The 20,931-nt window shown below is 49.2% G+C and overlaps 2 protein-coding genes across 8 annotated transcripts in view; one reads left to right on the forward strand and one right to left on the reverse strand.

Moving 5' to 3' along the window:
- Nucleotides 1-1,489, forward strand: LOC100120376 (huntingtin-interacting protein K). The gene is made up of 3 exons (XM_001603972.6): nt 1-259; nt 524-631; nt 705-1,489. Exons 1-3 carry the CDS (start codon nt 104-106, stop codon nt 798-800), a joined length of 360 nt encoding a protein of 119 aa, XP_001604022.1. The 5' UTR covers nt 1-103; the 3' UTR covers nt 801-1,489.
- The window catches only part of LOC100117183 (protein roadkill), a 24,519-nt gene continuing 4,637 nt past the window's right edge, over nt 1,050-20,931 (reverse strand). For 2 of the 7 annotated variants that reach the window (XM_031931701.2, XM_031931702.2), the window contains exons 3-10: nt 15,297-15,366; nt 6,333-6,477; nt 5,295-5,416; nt 5,047-5,198; nt 4,801-4,940; nt 4,526-4,703; nt 3,906-4,227; nt 1,901-3,814 (exon numbers count right to left, since the gene is read on the reverse strand). In XM_031931701.2, coding sequence (XP_031787561.1) covers nt 3,670-3,814; nt 3,906-4,227; nt 4,526-4,703; nt 4,801-4,940; nt 5,047-5,198; nt 5,295-5,416; nt 6,333-6,477; nt 15,297-15,313 — 1,221 coding nt within the window. In that variant the 5' untranslated portion in view covers nt 15,314-15,366 and the 3' untranslated portion in view covers nt 1,901-3,669. Of the gene's footprint in view, nt 3,815-3,905; nt 4,228-4,525; nt 4,704-4,800; nt 4,941-5,046; nt 5,199-5,294; nt 5,417-6,332; nt 6,478-12,342; nt 13,101-15,296; nt 15,367-20,931 lie in introns of those variants that run through there. The other 5 variants (XM_008207832.3, XM_032600434.1, XM_008207833.4 and 2 more) reach the window with 5 other exon arrangements.

Here is a 20,931-nt window from a genome sequence, read left to right on the forward strand (position 1 = left end):
GATAAAGTTCCCCCTAGAAAATTACCAACCATTGATCTGACCATACCATATCGGTCCGGGAGATTACTACATTTAATTCAGTTTTTATTATTTATAATAAACCATGGCTGATGAGGACGTAAACGGTGATTCTGACGAAGTTCAGCAAGAAAAATCACAGAAGAAAACAGCTAAATATGACAGCGGAGCTGCGGATTTGGAAAAAGTCACTGACTATGCAGAAGAGAAAGAAATATCGTCTTCCGAAGGTTTCTCCAGTGTAAGTTTTTTACTTTCGTCAACACGTGCTTCGTTTTAAAAATTAATTCAACACCAACATTTTTCGTTAAGCTTTTCAGTATTTTTATTGATATTTAATGTTATTTATTCCAATAATATTCATGCAAAAATATTCCTAACCTATAAAAAAAAAACTGGAGGTTACTTGCACACTGTGTATGACATTCTCATAATCCACTTGAATAGATTTATTTGTCATTTATATCAACTTTTAAATATAAAAGCATTTTTCTTTATTGCACAGGCAATGACCATAATTGGGGACCGACGGAATAAGGAAGCTGCAGAAAAGAAAGCAAAAGAAAAAGAACTTTTGAAAGTTTCAATAAACAAGGAAGATGTGGAAATTATAGTAAGTAGAATAGTAGTTAATTTTAAATTAATGACTCAATTCAAATTTATGTATCATAATTACCATTTTATAGATGAAGGAAATGGAAATCAACAGAAATTTGGCAGAACAAACTTTAAGGGAACACAGAGGAGAAGTTGTGGAAGCATTAATTACTTTAACTAGTTGAAATTTTACTTAAGACATTTTATAATATAGGAAAATATAAGATCACGAATGACAAAACTTCTAGTGTATAAATTGTTTAATATCAAAATCCGATTCATTTTGTTATCATCAAGAAAATCACTTATTCCAAGGAGTAATAAAACTGATTGTTGAATCGTTTTCTTATAAATTTCAGTGGTTTTAGTTTTCCACTCTATTTTTTTACGTGTATATCTAATTATTTGGGTGTCAAGGTAAAATAATAACATAGTTTTTATAATGAAAATGTAATTTATTTGATGTGGTGCAATGACTTAAAATAATGGAAAAATGAATGTATGAGCTGGTTCTGATGAGCAGTGCTTTGCACCAGGGACTGCCGTTGTCGTAATGTTCTTAACAAAAGGCTTCAAAGTTAAATGCAACATAAACATGGAAGTGCATTGGACAAAGAAACATCGGCAATCCATAGTTCACTAGTACTGATTTCCATGATGAGGTAACATTTGTCTTACTTGTACTTAGTTTATCAAATTATCCAGTCATACGCTCATATATTCTTGCTGCAGATCGGTGTCATTAAACAATAACTTTCATTCGAACAATATTACCATTTAAGAAGATCGTTGATTATTACAAAATTTTTCATTATTTGTCGGACAGTCCCAGAATATATAATTATCATACAAATAAATGAAAATTCAAATTATATATACGCACGTTCCTAAGCATTTTTGTTTTCAACAAACTTCAGTTTAATAAACGTAAATTCATATACATGGACGCTTTATGCAAGACTCAATCTTAATTTGCAGAACTCTTATAGTTACACACGTAGCGATTACTAAGTCGAAAATTTAACTATCACATTGCGCAAACTAAAAAACGTTAGTCTTTTAGAAGAAGGAACATGCGATTTGGAAAATAATCGATATGGTAAAATTAAGAGTTATCAATCAATTGCATATTGTGCTTAAGCTGTGTTGATTCTTACAAAATATAGATATTATGTACATCAGAGACTTCAACGACTTCTATTTTATGGGGCCGTCCGACAGAGGTCGATACTTAATGGATATTTTCACTGGCTGCCAGGATCGACTAATTAGGACGTGGCGTTAAGTTTCAAGAGCAGGAGTAAAGATACAGTTGCAATTGTTACAATGGACTTATCACAGAACATGTATGGCATGAATATTCATTATCGTCGTCATTAGTGTAGTATTAGGATATTAGATTCAAGAACTTTGATAAAAACTAAGTTGGAGGATCAGGAAGCCAGTATAGTACTAAACGATGATTATTGTTGTCTCTGGTTGCCCATAATTCAGCTCGAGCGGCATGATTTTTTTATTTTCTTTCGATCTTTAACAGTTAATTACGGAAAACGATGAATAGTTCTTACTATAATTGACTACGCTTACTATACATTTTATCTAGCATTTTTGAAATATTTGCCTCTTTACATCTAATAAACGCCAGTGTCAATTTTTCCTCGATTTCTCGATTCAAATTAACCATATATTTGCCAATAAACTCAACAACTACGGTTGAATATACAAGATTTTTTACAATGTAAAAGCAACGTACATAATATGTCGTTAAATTATGGACAACCGTAAAATTTTTAATCGGAAAAGAAATTCGGATAAAAAATTTGCCTACCGATTCGATGAAATTAATCACGTTAAAATATAAAGAAAGAAAAATCAGAGTGCCCGATGTATTTAAATACCGATAATTTACATCTAAACCTTTGACATTGTAAAAGAAACAAGCGAAAGGGTAAAGAGTAGACATAACTGCAGACAAAAAATATACAAAAATACAGGGCACAGGTTGCAAATAGCATTAATAGTAATAATAATCGTACATATTGAGAGAAAGAGATCATATAAAATGCTAACTAGAATCATTTACTCCATTCTGGAAGAGTTTGATGATTTACAATTAAAAATTACTATCCGGTAATAAACAAAGTGTCTAGAGCCTCCCGATGGAACCTTCACCGAGGCTCCGAGCCCAGATAAGAGGCTTTTAAACGGGAGGTATCGTTTGATCCGCTGACAAAGGAACAAAATTGTTAATCGTCTGGCCGACGCCTATCACATCATCTGTGTTGTTTCGTGGCAACGTAGTGAGTTTAGATCGTATTGGTCCTCTGTTGGCTAGCTCTTGCTCATGAACGTGCCATCCTCTCAATACGGAAGCAAAGGGCGGAATAAATATCCGTTCTGTAGGTCTCGAGCAAAAAGAAAAAGCCATCACACGCAGCTTTTGAAACTATAAAACGTAGTAGCTTTCCTTGTTTGTCGAAACGTCGCATCGGCGATGGAGGTGTGTGCGAGGCGCTAGCGAAGAAGGATAGCTCCCATCGAAGGAGAGATAAACGTTGATGTTGTGAGTGGCCAGCTTGGTGTGTCATCAATTTTCTGATCACCTTTCGCTGTTGTAGAACAAACAGATAGATACAAGGATGAACGTCTCTGTGTTGTTTTTAGCTACACGATGCTGCTTTATCAATAGTCTTTCATCGCCACTGACACATCTTTCTCCTTCTTCCGTTATCTTACTCCCATCCCCCCACACTATCCTTCCCTCTGTCTCACACTTGAACACAGCTGTTTGCCAAAGGTGCGCCCGCGTCATACCTACTGGCCTTCAATTTCACTTTGCATGACTTTTTCTCTTTCTCTCTACTTCCCTCCATTCAATTGTCTTTATCCGTATCTCCGATAATTTGTGTTTTCTTTTCGAGTGGGCCAGAGGCTGGCGCACCAGGAAACATTTATTTAGCACTACTCTTTTCTCACTGTACACAAAAGTCAAGAAGGATGTAATAGAGGCGGGGGCGATGTTGTTGTTGTACCCGGTGTTAGAGGTGACTGCTTTCAGCTCTGTTTAACTCGTTTCCGTGGCGGACCGATAGGCGGTACTTGTTGGGTCGCGAGTGCCCGAAAAGCCTCTGCGATAAGATTTGGATGCGAAGTCACCATTGATTTGAATCCTGGAGTTTCCATGACGTCTGTTGCGTGCCTATAACAAGGATGAAAAAAAAAATCGGTGAGTTGTCGCAAATAACATTTGAATAGCTTTTCACAATCGATAACTAGACTGAGCAACTTACGTATTGATAAAATCTATGGCTTGCGCTTTGAGCTGATCTGCACTGTGAAGATCGGCAAGAATAAGAATATCTGCCGCATTGTCGATGGCTAAGCTTGTGCAAAGTGCTTCCTCACACATGACCTTGAGCCTCTCAAGTGCATATTTGTCCGCAGCAGCTAACAAGTCATCCGCCATTTTTTCGAGATTTGGGGATTTACCGGTGTATATAAACCGTAGCATTTCCCTAAATACATCTTGGTCAACATCGGTGATGTCGACTCTGTTCTGCTTTCTCTCCTCCATTTCGTGTTCGAACATGGCCGAAAACACTGGGCTTCGCGCTGCGGAAATTGCAATTAAATCAATTAATTTTTATCCGTTACGTTGAAAAACTGTTAGGTATAGGTGTGGAGGGGGGGGGGGGGCCTTGAATGACAATTGAATGGAAGACTAATTTTCCGCGTACTTTGAGAGAAAAAAAAACGAGGTTACTGGGTGAGCAGCTGCGAACTTGATAGCAAAGAAACGCAGTTCTTGACACAATCTAGTTGTTTGACAAGCGTTTGTATTAGGTGTGTGCACAGGGCGGGGGATCGGGAGCAAGAATAATTGGCGCGAATAGTAGGTGAAATGACTGACCGGCCAGTATCGCCTTGTGCGCCTCAAACTCCTTGCCGCAAACGGAGAGCGTGACGTCGCTAAATTTTTGGTTTTCGAAGAGGAGCCCAAGATCGTCGGGTAGTCGGCATTCGGGTACCTTAAATTGTATCGTGTTACTCTGTCCAGAGATGTTGACGCTGTCGGCGACGACGCTAACCTGTAAGAAGAAATGTCAGAGGGTTTTGCAGTGTGAGAAGCTTCGAATTGGCAGGTACTCTTATCATTTCGAAAATGAAGGTAATAACACAACATACAAAGGTATATACCTCACAGAATATCGTGAGTTTGTCATCTGGCAGCAGACCGTTCGCTTCGTCCAAGAGGAAATCTCTCCTAATGAACTTTTTGAAGCCCCAGTCTTTTCCCTGAACAAACCTGTACGCTCGTTGGCTTTCTGCAATCAGATAAGAAGAGGGCGAGGGGAGCCTCGTTAGTATAACGAGAATAATAATGTGTAACGCACCGAAAGCCGTCGTAACAAGCAGAGCATCTTTGCTTACCCATCGCTTTGGTTTCTTCTCTTTTGGCATTAAGGATTGAAAATTTGAATTTAGCCCGAACTTCTGATTTGTTGCAGGACACGAGAAGTAGGTAGAGAGACAGGTAGTCTTTGCTTTCCTCGTCCAAGCCTTTTGGATTGACTCGTAGGCACCTGTAAGAAGCGGATAGACAATCGTGAATGTCTGCACGCAATCTGGCTCGCTCGTGAGAAGAAGACGATGAAGATAAGAAAAAAATCAAGGCTCACCATTTGAGTTTGTCGTTAGCTCCCGCTGAAAAGGTCGACGACTTGAGGACTTCTCCCATCTCCTCGCGGCAGAAGCTGAAGTTATTTATCGTCCACATGTAGCTGAATTTGACCACCTTCACCTGCGCATACAAGACCTTCAAATGAGACACTACGTGTCGGAATACGTCGGAGCGCGCTAGCTCTAAACGCCGGACATCATCGGATGCATCAGAGAGCGAGGAGGAAAAAAGCAAGGGGGGAATTGCGCGTTGCCATTGAGCGAGCCGACCCTGATAGAAGCTTCATTGCACGTGTGCAGTTCGCGCGCAAGTCAAGGTCGGAATGATCTCGGCGTTTTTTTTCCTTTACATAACCAGTATACCGCGCGCGAGAGATGGCCGAAAAGCCGGAGGTCGGAGGAGCCGAGGTCGAGCCCCCAGGAGTCAACGATCTCTCGCGCGTTGACGTCACGCTCGGGCCTTGGATTTACAGATGAATTTTTAATGTCGCGCGATAGAGATTGACCATCGGCGCTTCGCGGGCTGGTTTTAGAAAGAACAATTAGACGGCGGCCGAGGTGACTGGTAAGTTGGAATAAATATAAATAAACGTCGGCAGCAGAGGCAGCAGCAGCAACGAGGAGGAGGAGGAGGAGGAGGAGGAAGAGGAGAAGAAGAAGCGATGGCGGCATGGAGGCGCGGGTCGACGGCCTGCGAGTCATTCAACTCGCTCTGCTGCTGCTGCTGCTGCTGCTCCGCTGCCGCTGCTACTTGAGCAACGGCCTTGGATCGTCGCGGGTTCACGCCAGTGCCGCGCGCGAGTGTATACTTTTCAATCCCATAGAAGTGATTAGTGAATCTCGCGCACGTATGTATAGGCGCAAAGGAAGAGAGAGATGGAGATAGAGAGCGGAGGGTCGTTGGCACTTGGCTGGAGAGAGAGAGAGAGAGAGAGAGAGAGAGAGAGAGAGAGAGAGAGAGAGAGAGAGAGAGAGAGAGAGAGAGAATGTACTGCGTAGGGAGCAAAAATAGCTCGGTATATGCATAGCATACGTACCTGTGTGTAACACCAGTTCTCGGCTACGGGAGTGTTGACTTCCGGCGGCGGGGGGCTCGGCACGCGGCTCACCGCCATGCTACTGCTGCTGTGCAAATTCGAGCTCACCCGCGACGTCTGGGGCGCACAGTCGCTTACGGAAAGTCTGCAACAGGGAGAGAAAGGGAGAAAAATTAGTTTTCGCGAAACGAGAGGTGAAAGTGCGTTTGCGTGTGGGTATAGAGTACGCGTCTATCTGTACGTTTGATCCGTACGGCGAATATATAATATCGTCGTCTAATTGCACGCGCGCAGTAAAGGGAGTTTCGCGCGCGCTCGGCACGAGTCGTTTTCACTTAACTTCCTCGTTTTCACCGGCGTCGTTCTACTTTCCCTTGCCATGAGTCGAGAGTATAATATAATAGCCGCCGAGTGCCGGCATCGGCCGCCCGCACACGCCGTTTTCTATCCCCGACCCCCTCTCCTCTCCGCATAATGCATGCATCTCTCCGCGCAGGCAGCTGTCCTTTCGGGGCAGCGAGGAATCCCTTTTCCTCGAAATCTCTCTCTCTCTCTCTCTCTCCCACGTATAGCCGGCGGCGGCGAGCGTTTTTCCTCGTCGAGCGGGGGAAAAATTTCAGCACTTCGCTCGCTGCTTTTTCGCGAGTATCGCGGTGAAAGTCGGGCAACTTTCGATCGGCGAATTCTCTCTCGCGAGCTCTCGCAGAAAATTAGAAAGGAAAAGCGCATTAGGCACGGACACGCCGCGCCGCGAAATTGGGCGGAATTATTATTGCACGGCTGTCTGCGCTTAATACGCGCTCTCTCTCTCTCTCTCTCTCTCTCTCTCTCTCTCTCGCGCGCGCGACGACGAGTTATAAGTACGCGCGACGTCTCTCTGTGTGGAGCGAGGACGTGTCGCGCTAGTGAAAAACACTTGCGTGCAGCGAATCGGGCTGAGGTCGCGCGCCGCCGCATCCCTGCAGCGCGGCAGTCTAAATATTTATGCGATCGGCCGTTATGAGAGAGGCTTTTCCGAAGGCGAGAACGGAAAAGGAATAAGTATGAGGCCTAATATTCCGACTGCTTCTCGTCCGCCGGTGTTAACCTATTTTTTCCCGAGCCCAAGTCGCGAGAGAGTTCAGGCACGTGTCCGCGTGTATCCGATATACGTTTTCCACATCGGCGCTGCGTGGGAAAGAAGTCAAGGTTTCGGGGTAGGAAAAGGACTTCTCGAAAGGGAAATCGATCAGCGAGCGAGTGCTATACGCAGACGCGCAGCCTCGAGAGAGCGAGCGAGCGAGAGAGAGAGAGAGAGAGAGAAAGAGAGCCTGGCGTCCACTATTATATTTTGAATTCCCCCCCTCGACCTCGATAGCCACTCTCTGCAATCATTCAAACAGCAATTTTCTCGGAGCCGCCGCTCTGCGCGCGATAATAGATTGCATTTCAGAGCTGGCAGATGGGGCAAAAAAAGGCGAGAGAAGAGTGTCGACACGAGGTGCTTCCCTCTGCAGTCGTCGGTTTTTAACTATATAATACACCACTCAGGCTGTTGCTCGCGTTCGAATCGCGCGTGGACGTACGCAGTCGAACGCGCAGCAACGCACATAGAGAGACAGACACGGGCCGAGTTTTGCAGGAAAGTCAGTAGAGAGGCGGGAGCCGCCGCTGCCGCCGACGACGACGAGTCAAGGCTATAGTGTGCGCGCGCGAGAACGAGCCAACGAATCAACTCGAGCTGCTGCTCCAGCTCTTTTTGATAAGACAAAGGCTAAGCTCCACGAAGAGACTCTGCGTGTGTGTCCGTGTGAGATTCCGAGGAAAGGCCGATAATTCGTCGCGCGGAAAGGCCAGTTCCTTTCCCGACAAAGGAAATGCATTTCTTACATCTCCTCCTCCTCCTCCTCCTCATTCATATTCACTGGCGCTTCGCTGAAAAGTCGAGAGAGAGAGAGATAGAGGAAAATCCGTTTCGATCGATTGCGCTGCCGCCGCTGCTACCCAAGTTCAATGTCGAACGACTTTTTTTCTCGACTGCGCGCGTGGCTACAGCAAGAACGATTATATACCTGCGAGAGAACATAATCGATGGAAATGACGCGTGACGCGCAGGCGCGCGCATATTCGCTTTTAATTTTTCATCGCCGTTTCTTCTTCTTCTTTTTCTCGATCTCGCGCGCGCGCAAGCGGTAATGGGCTCTTAATGATATTCGCACTCGTCTCCTTGGAAAAGAAGAATACGCTCGCTTATAATATATGTGCGAGGAGGAGCGAGTAGTAGGGCGAACGCGCGCACACAGACACACACATGAGCGAGAGACTGATTATGCGCCTATTTACACACCTCAAATGTCTGACTATATTTGGAGGTCGTATATGAATGAGACGCGAGCTTATTGACTTTGAGAATATGCTTTTCAGGACAAACGCGATATACGTGAAGATTCAGCAAGCTTGGAATCGTTCGAAAACAAGCGCGAGTTATTACGTAAATTCGAGACTTGTATATCTGTGCGTCTTCTTGCTCGCTGCGGCGTATATATTGTGATATTCTATGCTGTACACAACCCGCGCGATACACATCGTCATCGTCGTTGTCGTCTTCGCGAAGAAGCTCTTAAAATTAGCGACAACCTTGAGTCGAGACTAGACCTTTTTCTATACTAACTCGACGCTGCTCTCCGCCCGCCTTCTTGTGCCTCGCATGATTGTGTCTCAAGGTCTCTCGCGCTCGCCGCGCTGCGCACAATTTCGCATATTACATGTCCTCTACCGGACCATCGTAGTGTCTCTTTTTTTCCATCGTATCTCGTATTCCGAATCGGCGAAACGAAATATTACGCATGGCTTAGAAATTTAACGACAGCGTTCGAATTTCGGAATCCACTCTTGCCATGCGCTAATCAGAGCGGGCACGACGAGCGATAAGTACTTACTCGCGTTCGAGTAAACAATGCCGCTCGATTGTCTGCTTTTTTCTCGCTACGCATTGACCTACGTCCGCCGACAAGGTGAGAGATGTTTTTTATTTATTCCTCTACCGCGCGCTTAATACTCACGACTGCTTTTATCATCGCACAGGAGGCAGGAAAAATTCAGCGCGCTCCGTTCGCTACGGCTGTCGTCGCGGCGAGGAGAGTGCATGCACCCCCGAGGCATATTACGGCGGTGCTTCGTGTATATCGATTTACAAGTGAATCGCGCGCCGTCCATATGGCTCGGCGAGGGCAAAAGGGGAGCTCGAATGCAGGCAACCCCTTGTACAAAAAAGAAGCATTAGACGAGAGAGAGAGAGAAAGAGCGCTATTCAAGTTCCCCGCGTATAGATGTGTATAGATGCACGTAATAACCGGGAGAGAGGAGAGAGAGAGAGAGAGAGAGAGAGATAAAGACGCACGCACAAAGGGAAACGAATTTAACAAGCGACTGCAGGAGCTTCGGAAAAAACAATGCCACAGCCGTATATCAAGTTTCATCGTGCATAATCATCATTAGACACATATATTCGTGCTCGCGCGCGGTTCTCCCGAGCTTGCGGACGATAAGTGTATACCGCAGCGCGAGGAAGGAAGTTTATCAGTAGCGATAATAACCGAGACAGCGAGTTATCAGAGAGAGAGAGAGAGGGGGGGGGGGAAGAGGCGAAGAAACTCGCTTTGTTCTCCGCGTGTGTTATAAACCCTTGTAAATATCGCGGACGTACATAACGGTAGATCGCACTTTCGGAGCACAAATGCGCCGCCAAGCGATCTCTCGGAGCTCTCCGAATCGCGCGAATGAATAGTAGAACAGCATCGGGAGAGCAGCAGGTAGCAGGAGGAGGAGAATAGGTGCGCAGCTTAGGGTAGCGATCTAGCCGCGCAGGCGCAGCTCACAAATTGGCCCTGAGTCCCAAGGTCGTCCGGTACACATACCGCCGGCGAGGGCACTGGCCCCTGCTCTCCCCGAAGCCAGAAGAAGCAGAAGAAGGAGCGAGCAGCTCGCGCAAGGAGGAGGAGTAGGAGTAGGAGGAGGCGAGAAGAGGAAGAAAAAGAGCAGCTTATAAGCTAGACACGCAGCGAGTCGGAGAAACGCTCGGCTACTCCCCCCTCGAGGCAGCTCTATACACGCGAGAGCTACCGCATCGGAGCCTGCGGCTCTCTCTCTCTCTCTCTCTCTCTCTCTCTCTCTCTCTCTCTCTCAGCGCGCTGCACAAAAGGGAAAAAAGCCCGCGTGCAGGAGGTTTTAGTTGGCTGCAGGACGATGACGGCGACGAAACCCCTCCTGAGCCGTCGCTGCTACACTGCTGCAGACAGCGAGACAAATGAAAAAGGGATGAGGCGTCAGGGATTTCCGTTATGTACACACCCCCTATTGCCGCCGCCGCCGCTGCTCTATTCATGCAGGCGGAGATGATAAAAATGGTCAGCTCTCGGATTATCGCTTTATCGATTGGCGATTCCGGCGAGAAGAGAAATTTTCGTGAGAGTGCCCGCGAGAGAGTATAACATAGTTGGAGAGAGAGAGAGAGAGAGAGAGAGAAAGAAAAAAGAAACCGGCTTGTGTACAGGGAGAGAAGCGGGCAGGCGAGAGTTGAAAAGAGGGAGAACCCTGGCCCCGCCGAGTGGACGATCGTCTCTGTGTGTGTGTATACATGTACCCTTGAAGCGAAGGCTGCAGAGCTCGCTCGTTCACTCCGCCCGAGTGTGTATACCAGCGACCTTCCTTCCCTTCCCTTCCTTTGTGCCAGCAGCGGAGCTATACTATATCGCGACTTGTTTCATTCTAGCCCTCCCTCCTACGCTCCTCTACCTCGGAACGACGACTTTTAGCGACAAAATCGAACGTCGCTTCTCGCGACTAAATAATTGCACACGCTTTTTCAGATCAATCTATTGTCCGCGAGCACTTGCGCGTGTACGTACTTACAGTCGCGCGCGAGCGGTGATTCATCATCAGCGCGCGAAGCAGGAAGCGACGGACTGATGATGCGATGACCAACAACTCGGCGACTCGTTGCGCGCACGCGGCGGACGATGTTTTAGCATGAGACGAGATATACAGCACAGGCGGAAGTAGCGGCAGGAGATACGGCCGAAGGATGTATCTTTTGAATTCTTATTCGAGGGAAGAAAAACTGGAGAGGAACGCTGCTGCTGCTGCTGCTGCTGACGACGACCACGACGACCTCTTCAGGGTCGGAATGCTCGACAGCCTCGGAATGGTCGCACTCTAGACGGCCTCTGCTTTGTCTCTCCGCGACTCATTTGCATTCTAGCCGGAGAATCGATTAGTAAGGATACTAGTACGCTATGTACGAATCAACGATCTCGCCGAGATTCGTGCCAATATCTGCTTATACAGAGAATGCATAACGGGAACGGGAAGAAAAGTGCGCGAGCGACGAAATTGCAGGGGCTTTCTTTTGACGCTAAGCCAAAGTCTCGAATATACGTAGAGAGAGAGAGAGAGAGAGAGAGATATCTGTCTATCTGCTGGTTGGCGTAACTTCGAGGTAATATAGCAAACGGCAGCAGCGGCGGCGCATAACGTCGTCGTACTGCAACCTCGCTCTACGCTACGGCGTCCTCGCCGCTGCGGCGCGCCGCGCGTGCACTTTATTATATTGCTCGCTTGCTTGCGCTTGTGCCTCCTCCCCTCCCTCGCCGCTGTCGTTTTTTATTCACCCCTCCCCACACGGCGTCTCTCTTGTAACCTCTGCGGCGCTCCATATCAATTCGCATCGCGCGCGCGGCACGAGAGCGATTAATGAAAAACGGCCAACGGACCTCCCCACCCCCCCTCTCGCACGTCTAGATTTTCGGCTACCGCACTGCTTTCTTTTCCGCCGCGATCCGTCAGCTGTTTTAGCTGCGCATACAGGAATGCGTTCGAGGAGGACAGAGTATAGATCCGAGCGGAGCGGAAGTGGACACGCAGAGAGAAAGAGAGCGACGAGCTGATACGGAGTATGACGCCTATAGGTATAGCTATAGGTGGGCGCAAGGGCTGATTGGGGGAGAAAAGAGCTCTGGAGCAATGTACTCACCGCGCGAGCGCCATCCTGTTATGGTACAATCCAACGGGGGGCGTCGACTGTGTTTTAAGATTTGCGTAGCAGGCCTTGACGCTAATAGTATTATAAGCCACTAAACACATGCGCACGTTTTTTCTCACGGCCGTAACAAGGTGAGCCTGTCATAACGTCGTAGTCATCTCACACATGCTCGACACAGCTCGCCGAGGAGCTGGCTTCGATTCGACGAGTTTCAACAGCCTCGATGCGGCTGCTGCTGTATAACATCGACGCTTCAGTATGTGTGCCGTAGTCGTTGCCGTTGCCACCGCCGCTGACGCTGCCCACCACTTGTCATTAATTTCGAACCAGAAAACCAATTCCGCTCGAGGCACTGTGTATCAATTTTATTCTCTTCTCCGATTCCTTCTCTCCCTCACGCGCAACACACTGCGCTATAGCGCTGCTCCGAAACACACTGTATCTGCTGCTGCACACTCGACGCGGGTTTGCGTGTGTGTGTGTGTGTGTGTGGTGTGTGTGATCGCGTTAACAACAAAAGACTCGTGGCGGAGAAACACAGGACACTGAGGAAGATGGAAATGGTGAGAAAGTGAGAGATAGATAGAGAGAGAGAGATAGAGAGAGAGAGAGAGAGAGAGAGAAAGGGCCGAAAAAAGCGAGGAAAAAAGCTAAGCACACGCGACGGGCGCCAGCTCCGTCCTCGGCGCTGCTGCTGGCTCGACTGGCGTTCGCAGCGCTGCAGTCACTCCGCCAACGCTCGGCCTGGCTCCCCACCACCACGCCGCTCCTCTCTTCCATCGCAGCGCTCGGCTCTCGGCTCGCTCGCTCGGCGGCCTCAAATCGCCAGCAGCGGCAGCAGCGACCTCGTGCGTCGCTCGCGGCTTTCCGCGTGCCTTCGCCGCCGCCGCTGCTGCTGTCCTCCTCTGGTTCTCTGCTCTCTGAGTCTCTGCGTGTATAGACTATAGGTACATGTGTATCGCGCGCACACACGCGTCCTCACCCGATCTGCCGCACACTTACGCGGTAGGAGCCCACGCACACCCATACGGAATCGTCCCTCTCTCGGAAATCGGAGAGAAATGGAAGTGAAAAAACACAAAGCAGGGGGAGGAAAAGGTCGAGTAAAGAAGTCGAAGGCCGAAATAGCTAGTGAAAGCAGATCGGAATGGAAAGGTATATAGTATAGTGCTGCAGGAGTAGCGCGCGCGGATGAGGGCCGACGAGCAGTTCCTACTCTTTCTCTCTGTCTCTCCGGCGCGAGCGTATAGAGGAGCAACGCGTTTTTGGGGTCGTATATTAATGGAACCGTGACGACGCACACCGGAATCACGCACGACTCGAGTAAGCGGCTGAGAATCGCCGGCCACCTTGTTCTTTTTCCCCCCTCCCTCTATACTCTTCTCCGCGTGCGATCATCATCTCCTTTATTACACTCGGAGCACAGAGTAGTGTTGTACAGCCAACTTTCGCCGATTGTGTCCGCGGCGAGGATATGGCTTTTTTCCGCGTTACGTCAGGACGCCGGGGTACTTTCGCAAATAGCGCATATCCGGCGATTAATGATTCACACGCCGGGCAGGACAGATTCGGCGTATATCTTAGAGAGTGAGCACATAGTCTGCGAAACTTTCTCTCGGTCGCGAGAGAGCAGAGCCAACAAAAAGGCTTTTGCCCTCTCTCTGCAACAGCAGCGACGGCAGCGTAGCGCCCCTCTACTCGAATTTCGGCCGTTGCTCCAATTGAGCCGCGGCGTGCGCGCGCGTGTGTGTGTGTGTGTGTGTGCACTCGCGGTAGAAGTCTATCTATACACAGCTATACGGCTGTACGGGAGAGTAAAGTCACCGGTGGCGCCGAGGTTCCGTACTATAAAACAATGCGAGAGGAAGGTACGCGCACACAGAGACAGGTCTGGGCGACTCGCAGGAGAGAAATTCGTCGCTCGCTGATTGCGTTATAAGCCTGTGCTCCGCAGCGCGCACGGGAGAGCTACATAGCCAGCGAGCGAGAGAAAGAAAGTTCAGGCGAGGTCAGGTCACGGGACGACGAGGCTCCGCGAGCGGCGCTCGGTCGATAGAGAACCAAGCTCTCTCTCTCTCTCTCTCTCTCTCTCTCTCTCTGGTGCGCGCGAGGGGCGAGAGAGCTGCAATCTCCAGGCTATAAGCTCGGCGTTTTCGCCCTCCGCTAATAATCAGCGGGCGTCCCACCCTCTTTCCTATTCTCTCTCCGCATCAAAGTCATCATCGCGTCGCGTATGTCTATAGCGATAAACTCGGTCAAGGCACAGCGCGCTCACATTTACTTACCCACCGCAGCCGTCACTTTCTAAAGAAGCTTGCGGGAAAGTGAAAACTCCCTCGCGCGCGACAAAGAACGATTCGCACGGAGTGGATCTTATTGTGTGCATGTGTGTGTATAGTCGAGGAGGAGATTAGCCTTTGCAAGGTCGACGAGTCCGACTGCGTGTGAATAATGTTAAGCGTCGAGTTTCTTCGGAATATTTCGGAAAGAGTCGAGGACAGCTGATAATAAAAAGGTCACGATTAATCGATCACCTTATCGCCGAAATATAGCCGCTCTCTGCGGCGCTGATGTAGACATTCGAATCAATCATCGCAGACACTCGAAAACGAGCCTCGTTCTTACTACTGCTGGACGCGCGCGCACGCGATACACCTACATAACAGTATCTATAGCATAATGTGCAGGCTGGCAGCAGCGCGGAAGTGTCTGATGGGTAAACGTCGCGCGAGCGAGCTCGGCTTTTTTCAAGACCTTGTCGGCCGACTGAAGTCGAATCGCTCGCGCGTGCGAGAGTTTCCTGCTTGAAAAATGCGCGGACGTAAGCGTATACTTGGTTAAAGATCGGCTGCTGCATAGTTGGATATGCCTCTTTATGTAAGCGCGCGAGCACAGCCGCGTGCGCGCTCTCGAAGTTCCCTCCCGTGTTTACTGCATATACTTACTTGTAAACATAACTCATTTACGAAAGTCTGCAACAGTCCAGCCATGCAGCGACGAGATGCCACAGCGGATCTGAAACAAACACACACATCGACATTCGTTTATTACACACTCCTATTTCATCGTCATCGACATCGCGCATCTTTTCGAGATGCGAGACGGGGGGGGACGTGAGCGGAGCGGCGGCGGGGGGGGGGGAGCGCGCGAGCGAGCAATTTGGACAGGGACGGCCCTGAGCCACTTGCGCACGACAGTAGGTCAGCTCTCTTCACCTCACTTCGCCTTGTTTTTCGAGCCTCCATTATATATACGCGAGAGAGCCGCTCGCGCGACCACCGCATTTCGTGTAATACACATGAGAAACGCGCGCGGCTTGCTACACACTCTTTTCTCTCCGTGTGTATATACCTATACGCAACGGACACAAGTATAACGCGGGCAGGCCTTCCTTCGCCTTATCACTGTACTCGGTTCCCTTGGGCGGCGGCGCGATACGCACGAAATACGTCTGTCGAAAAAAAGAGAGCCGTTACGCCAAGACAAGGCCTGTTTTCGAGGTCAGCCCATATAACACAGCGCCGTCTCATCCTCGAGAGCTCTACGGCTATTCGGGCCCGATCTCGCGGCGAAACGGAAAAGAAACTCCCCCTCGGTTGGCGCGAACGCGCGCTTGCAGTCTTCGCAGCATTGACAAAAAGAAGAAAGTGCCCGCGCGGATAATTAAACTATTATATGCACGAAACCGGCGGCGGCGCGAGAGGGAACTGTATATAGAGTCAAAATAGAGATTGCGCGCTAGCGCTCGAGCTCGTTGGGAGAAAGAGCGCTTTCTAATTTTCGAGAAAGGTCTTTAAAATTAGAAACGATTATGCTCTCTCGCTTGGCGGCAGGCTTCTTTTCCCCAGTCCGGCGATATCTCTCGCGCGCGATTTCGAAATCCGCCATCGAGAACCTATACATAGTATAGAGACGTAGAGGGTGAAGCGGCGCCGCACCTGAAGCGTGTCCCGTTTCATCGGCGACTCTGGGGTGCTGCAGGCCATATGGCCCCCGCGCGTCGTATACATCCAATTGCGAGCACCAGCGTTCTCCTATTGCTCGCGCTCGATGTGAAATCGGCATAAACTCCCAATTATATACAAGCCGTGGGCTGTGTGTTGCAGCATTCGGTACGCTGCAGTGTATTGCAGTGAAAGTTAGCCGCATCAACTTTAGCGCTGCAGCAGCAGCGACAAGCACAATCCGCGCGCGCGCAAAAGGATTCAGGAAGTTCGGCCTGGCTTCTCTTCTCTCTCCGCTCTCTGCTCTCTGTGTGCATGTGCACGTACACGAGCCTATATAACCGCCCTCGAGTGAGAGCTGCGCCGAACAAAAGAACAGAGGGAGAGAGAGGCGAATCTTACGTAAGCGCGACGCCGCACAGCGGCTTTCTCGAATTGGGAAACGTTTTCATGTCGCTATATACTATAACCTCACTGCCGGCTGCTGCACATTTTTCAAAGACGCGAATCAAACGAATTAGCTCTCGCGGAGATCGCAAGCGGTGGCGAAAGCTTGTGAAAGGCGCCCGCGCCTGCGAATGATATAATGCTTACCACTCGCGCGAACGTTATGGCTACCCCGGCGAAGATTTCGGTTTTGAAAGTAAATTAGTCGAAATTCGCCGCCGCCGCGTGTATGAATAAATGCTCTGTTTCTCTTTGCAGCGCGCGTCTACACACACACACGCGCGCGCGCGCATACGCCGAGTGAAAGCTGCAGTTCGATCCCTACGGATATTCACTCTGCTGGAGAATCATAAAGCCTTTGACTTTCGTTATTGTTCTGCGCGCTGTAGGTATATCGTTGCGACACTTTAAAAAAGTCAATTTCCGCTCGCAGCTCGTCTCTCTTCCGACTCTCTCTCTCGATATTACTGTATATACTTTTGAATATTGGTGAAACCCTCTCGCGAGAAAGCAAGCTGGAAAGGGGAAAGTTGAGAGAAAAGCGCTCGTGTACTACTAACTTGTGTATCGTTTGAAAAAAATAAATATCTCTGCGGTGCATAGTACGTACACGTAGGAGTGAATTGATCGAGGGTATCACCGCGCTACAATGGCTTCGAATTTGCGAAAAAAAGAGGGAATATCTTACACATTATACGAGCGAGCTGTGCGCGGAATAGAGGGATACACCGCGCGCAGAGAGCCGGTATGTTGAGAGCGAGCGACGTGTGGGCGCGGCCCATTGCGAGAGAGAGAGAGAGAAAGACGTGACCTCGCCACGGCGTCGAGAGCTGCTGCCGCTGCTATAGATATGCGATAGACCCGTCAATGCTTCGTTTCGTTAAATTAAACAGTTTTCCTATATACACACACGAATGCAGCACACTCGGGCCTCTTATTCCCTCTCCTGCAGGCGCGCATACGTTTTCTATAACCGAAAAACGCTCTCGTCGGCCTTTCATTTGATAAGCCATTACACTACTTTCTTCGCGAGGTGAAAGCATCTCTCTCGTACGTGTCGAACTCTCGAATGTAGTCCCTTCCCGATTACGAATACCTATATACTGCGCATTGTGATGGTCTGTCGTGGAGAATATATTTGTGTACGAAATAGTATAGTCGAGACATCGGCGAGTCTTATATATTCGCGCGATGAGTTGTGGTGCGCGTCGATATGGCAATCCGCGCGCGGCGGATGTAGGTTACAAGCGAAAACTGCTTATTGAGCATTTCGTCACGAATTACGTCAGTGTGCGTACGCGTGTGCCCGTTGAGAGTTTGGCGAAACCATCGTCGCGCGCGCGATTTCCGAACTGCAATTATTAATATACACAAACGCGCGGGGCCGCGCTACATTGGCGCGAAATTCAAAACAATTGCGCTGGATCCGCGGTAAGACACATTCGATGAGCAGTGCACACGGACATTCTCTCTTATTTCGCCTAGTTGAATCGGTTAGTTAGTTACGCTCGCCTACCCGCGTTTAACAGGCCGAGGCGGACTAAGCGTGTCGACGATATAGGGTTACCAGTTGGCACATTACTTTCTAAGCCTCTCCGCGGCGTCTGACCCAAACTCGAGCGTGAAACATAACCTCCCACGCGCTCGATTTCCTCCTACACATTTATTCACTTCTTCGGGAGAGACTTTCACGCGGCTTTGTGCGTATACCTGGGCGCGAGATCTCTCGCGGATTTTTGCCTACACACACACACACACACACACACACACACACACAGGTATCTATTATATATACGATCGAAGAAGAAGAACAAGAAGCCTCCAGTGACGCAGGCCGAGAGCTCTAGAGAGCAATACAGAGATTCGAACGAGGGTAATGAAATGAGAGCAGGATATAATGAACGGCCCAACCTCCCCTACTACTACTACTGCTACTCCGCGCAACTACACAGCTCATCGACACTTGCCGGCGCGCGTGTCTACCGGAGCGGAACGAAAGAGAGCGGCTACGACGAAATACACACGCACGAGTGTGTCGTGCGCGGGTGATGAGAGAAAAAGTTTCGAGAAAAATAAATATGATGAAGCACGCGGGTGCAGCGCAAGGAAAACGAGTATGCGAGATAAGGAGAGAGAGAGAGAGAGAGAGAGAGAAGAAAAGGGAGTGGGAAAGTACACACACACACACACACGCGAGAGGGTGGGGATACGGCAGGCAGGCGGGAGAGCGCGAGAGAAAAGAAGAAAGATATAGCCGGAGAATTAGTATAAGAGAGGGCAGGTAGGAGCGTGCCACTTAGCCCGCCGCGCGCGCACGAGAAACGCGGTCACAGCCTCGGTACGTCTCTCTCTCTCTCCCGCGTACTCACTTACTCTTTTGATCAGTTATATTATGCGCGAGAGTCGCCGGCGCGCTGAGAAACCCTGGGATCGTCGTCGTCGCGAGAGATGTTCCCTCTCCCGCAGCGATGTTTATCGAAGCTTGTGCATCAGTCGAGAGATAACGCTCGCGCGCACATATATACTGCGCTTAAGGGGGTGACACCCATCAGGAGAGAGAAAAAATACACGCCGTTCATTCAGAGTGCACAGAGTCGCGCGCTCATTCATTACATTACGCTCTCGTCAACGGGGTTAAGGTAAAACGAGCGCTCGCGGATTAATCGCCGCTACGCAACGAGCGTTAGAAGCTCTCTCGAAATATATATATATATAAAGAAAGAACCGTAGTTTCGGGCCTCTCTCGCGAGCGCGATACTCGTCTCTGCCCCCGAAACCCTCATACCTTATTGCGCGCGCGCGGATTTCTCTTATAATTGAACTAGTTTCCGAGATGAGCTGCCGTGTATACAGGGGATTGCTGTTGTGCAATTCTCGAGCGTATAGAAGCGCTATAGATTATGCAAAGGACAATGCGAGAGGCCCTTCCAACTTTCTACCTCGTAAAGCCGCGCTCTTTTCTTTCGATTTCCGCGCGCGCGCGGAGGTGAAAGTACAGCAGCCAAAAATACACGCGAAGAATAGCATACGATATACATATAGACGCAGCGTCGTCGCGGGAGGACGAGTTAGCAACCTACATTCGTCGCCGGAAAGGAGAGGAAGAAAAGATGTACAAAGGTCGCAACAGATTCGGAGAGTGGCGTGTATGTGTCCGTGTGGGTATATATATCGAGAGAGCCGAGAGCATATCGGACGGCTGAATTTGCGCAAAGTGGGTCGGCGAAGAGGAGCAGCAACTTGGCTGCTGCTGCTCCCTGGACAAGTCGAGCGATGCTGCTGCTGGCTTATAGCTCTCGGAGCCCAAGTAGGTAAATAGCCTAGCGTTGACCCGTCACCTGCGCGCGCGTTCTCGTTCTATCGGGAGCACAGTCGTCGTTTTCGTCGTCGTCGTCGTCGTCGTCGTCGTCGTCGTCGTCGTCGTCGTCGCTCGTTTCAGAGAATGGGAGAGAGAAAAAGAGGCCCGAGATACGATATAGGAGCTCCTTCCGCCGGCAGCTTTTCCAGCGAATTAGCGAATTAGCCTCGAATCCCCCCGCGGCGGCCGTGCATGTGTGTAATTGTGTATGTCGGACGCAAGGTCAGGGCCGGATTATCGACCGATCGATCGCGACTCGCGAGTACATCGTTTTGTTATAGCTCATTTATTTATATGTTTTATTCGAGGCGCAATATTATAATAGACGTCGTTCGAGGAAATTACCGGCTAAACACTACGCCGTCTAGTGTGAATTCCGACGACGAGGATAAAAAGCGAGCGAGAGATCGATGCGGATCACAAAGCGAGCGAGCGAGACAGGTAAGGCGCGCGAAGCAGCCGGCGCTGCCGCCGCGAGGGCGTAATGAGGAAGTGTCCGTAAACTGTTTTAGTAGAGTAGGTTACGTAGATAAGTCGTGTGTCGGCGGCTATGTCGCTCATATAATGTGCCATCGAACGCGCGTCTGCTCTCCAAAGAGGGACTGGAGTATAGAGAGAGAGAGAGAGAGAGAGAGACTAATTTTAGATCAATCGGGCCAGCAGCATGCGCTCTTTGGATTTTGGAAATCGATTTGGCGAGCGCCGATGCGCGGTTTCTCGAATTACTCGTCTTTCTCTCTCTCTCGCTCTTAGCCGAGGTATAGAGTGCGCGGCTCTGCCGTATATACGCGCGAGCTCGAGTTGATATTAACATTTATTTATAACGTCTCT

The sequence above is a fragment of the Nasonia vitripennis genome, chromosome 5, assembly GCF_009193385.2.
Source record: "Nasonia vitripennis strain AsymCx chromosome 5, Nvit_psr_1.1, whole genome shotgun sequence".
Lineage (NCBI taxonomy): Eukaryota > Metazoa > Arthropoda > Insecta > Hymenoptera > Pteromalidae > Nasonia > Nasonia vitripennis.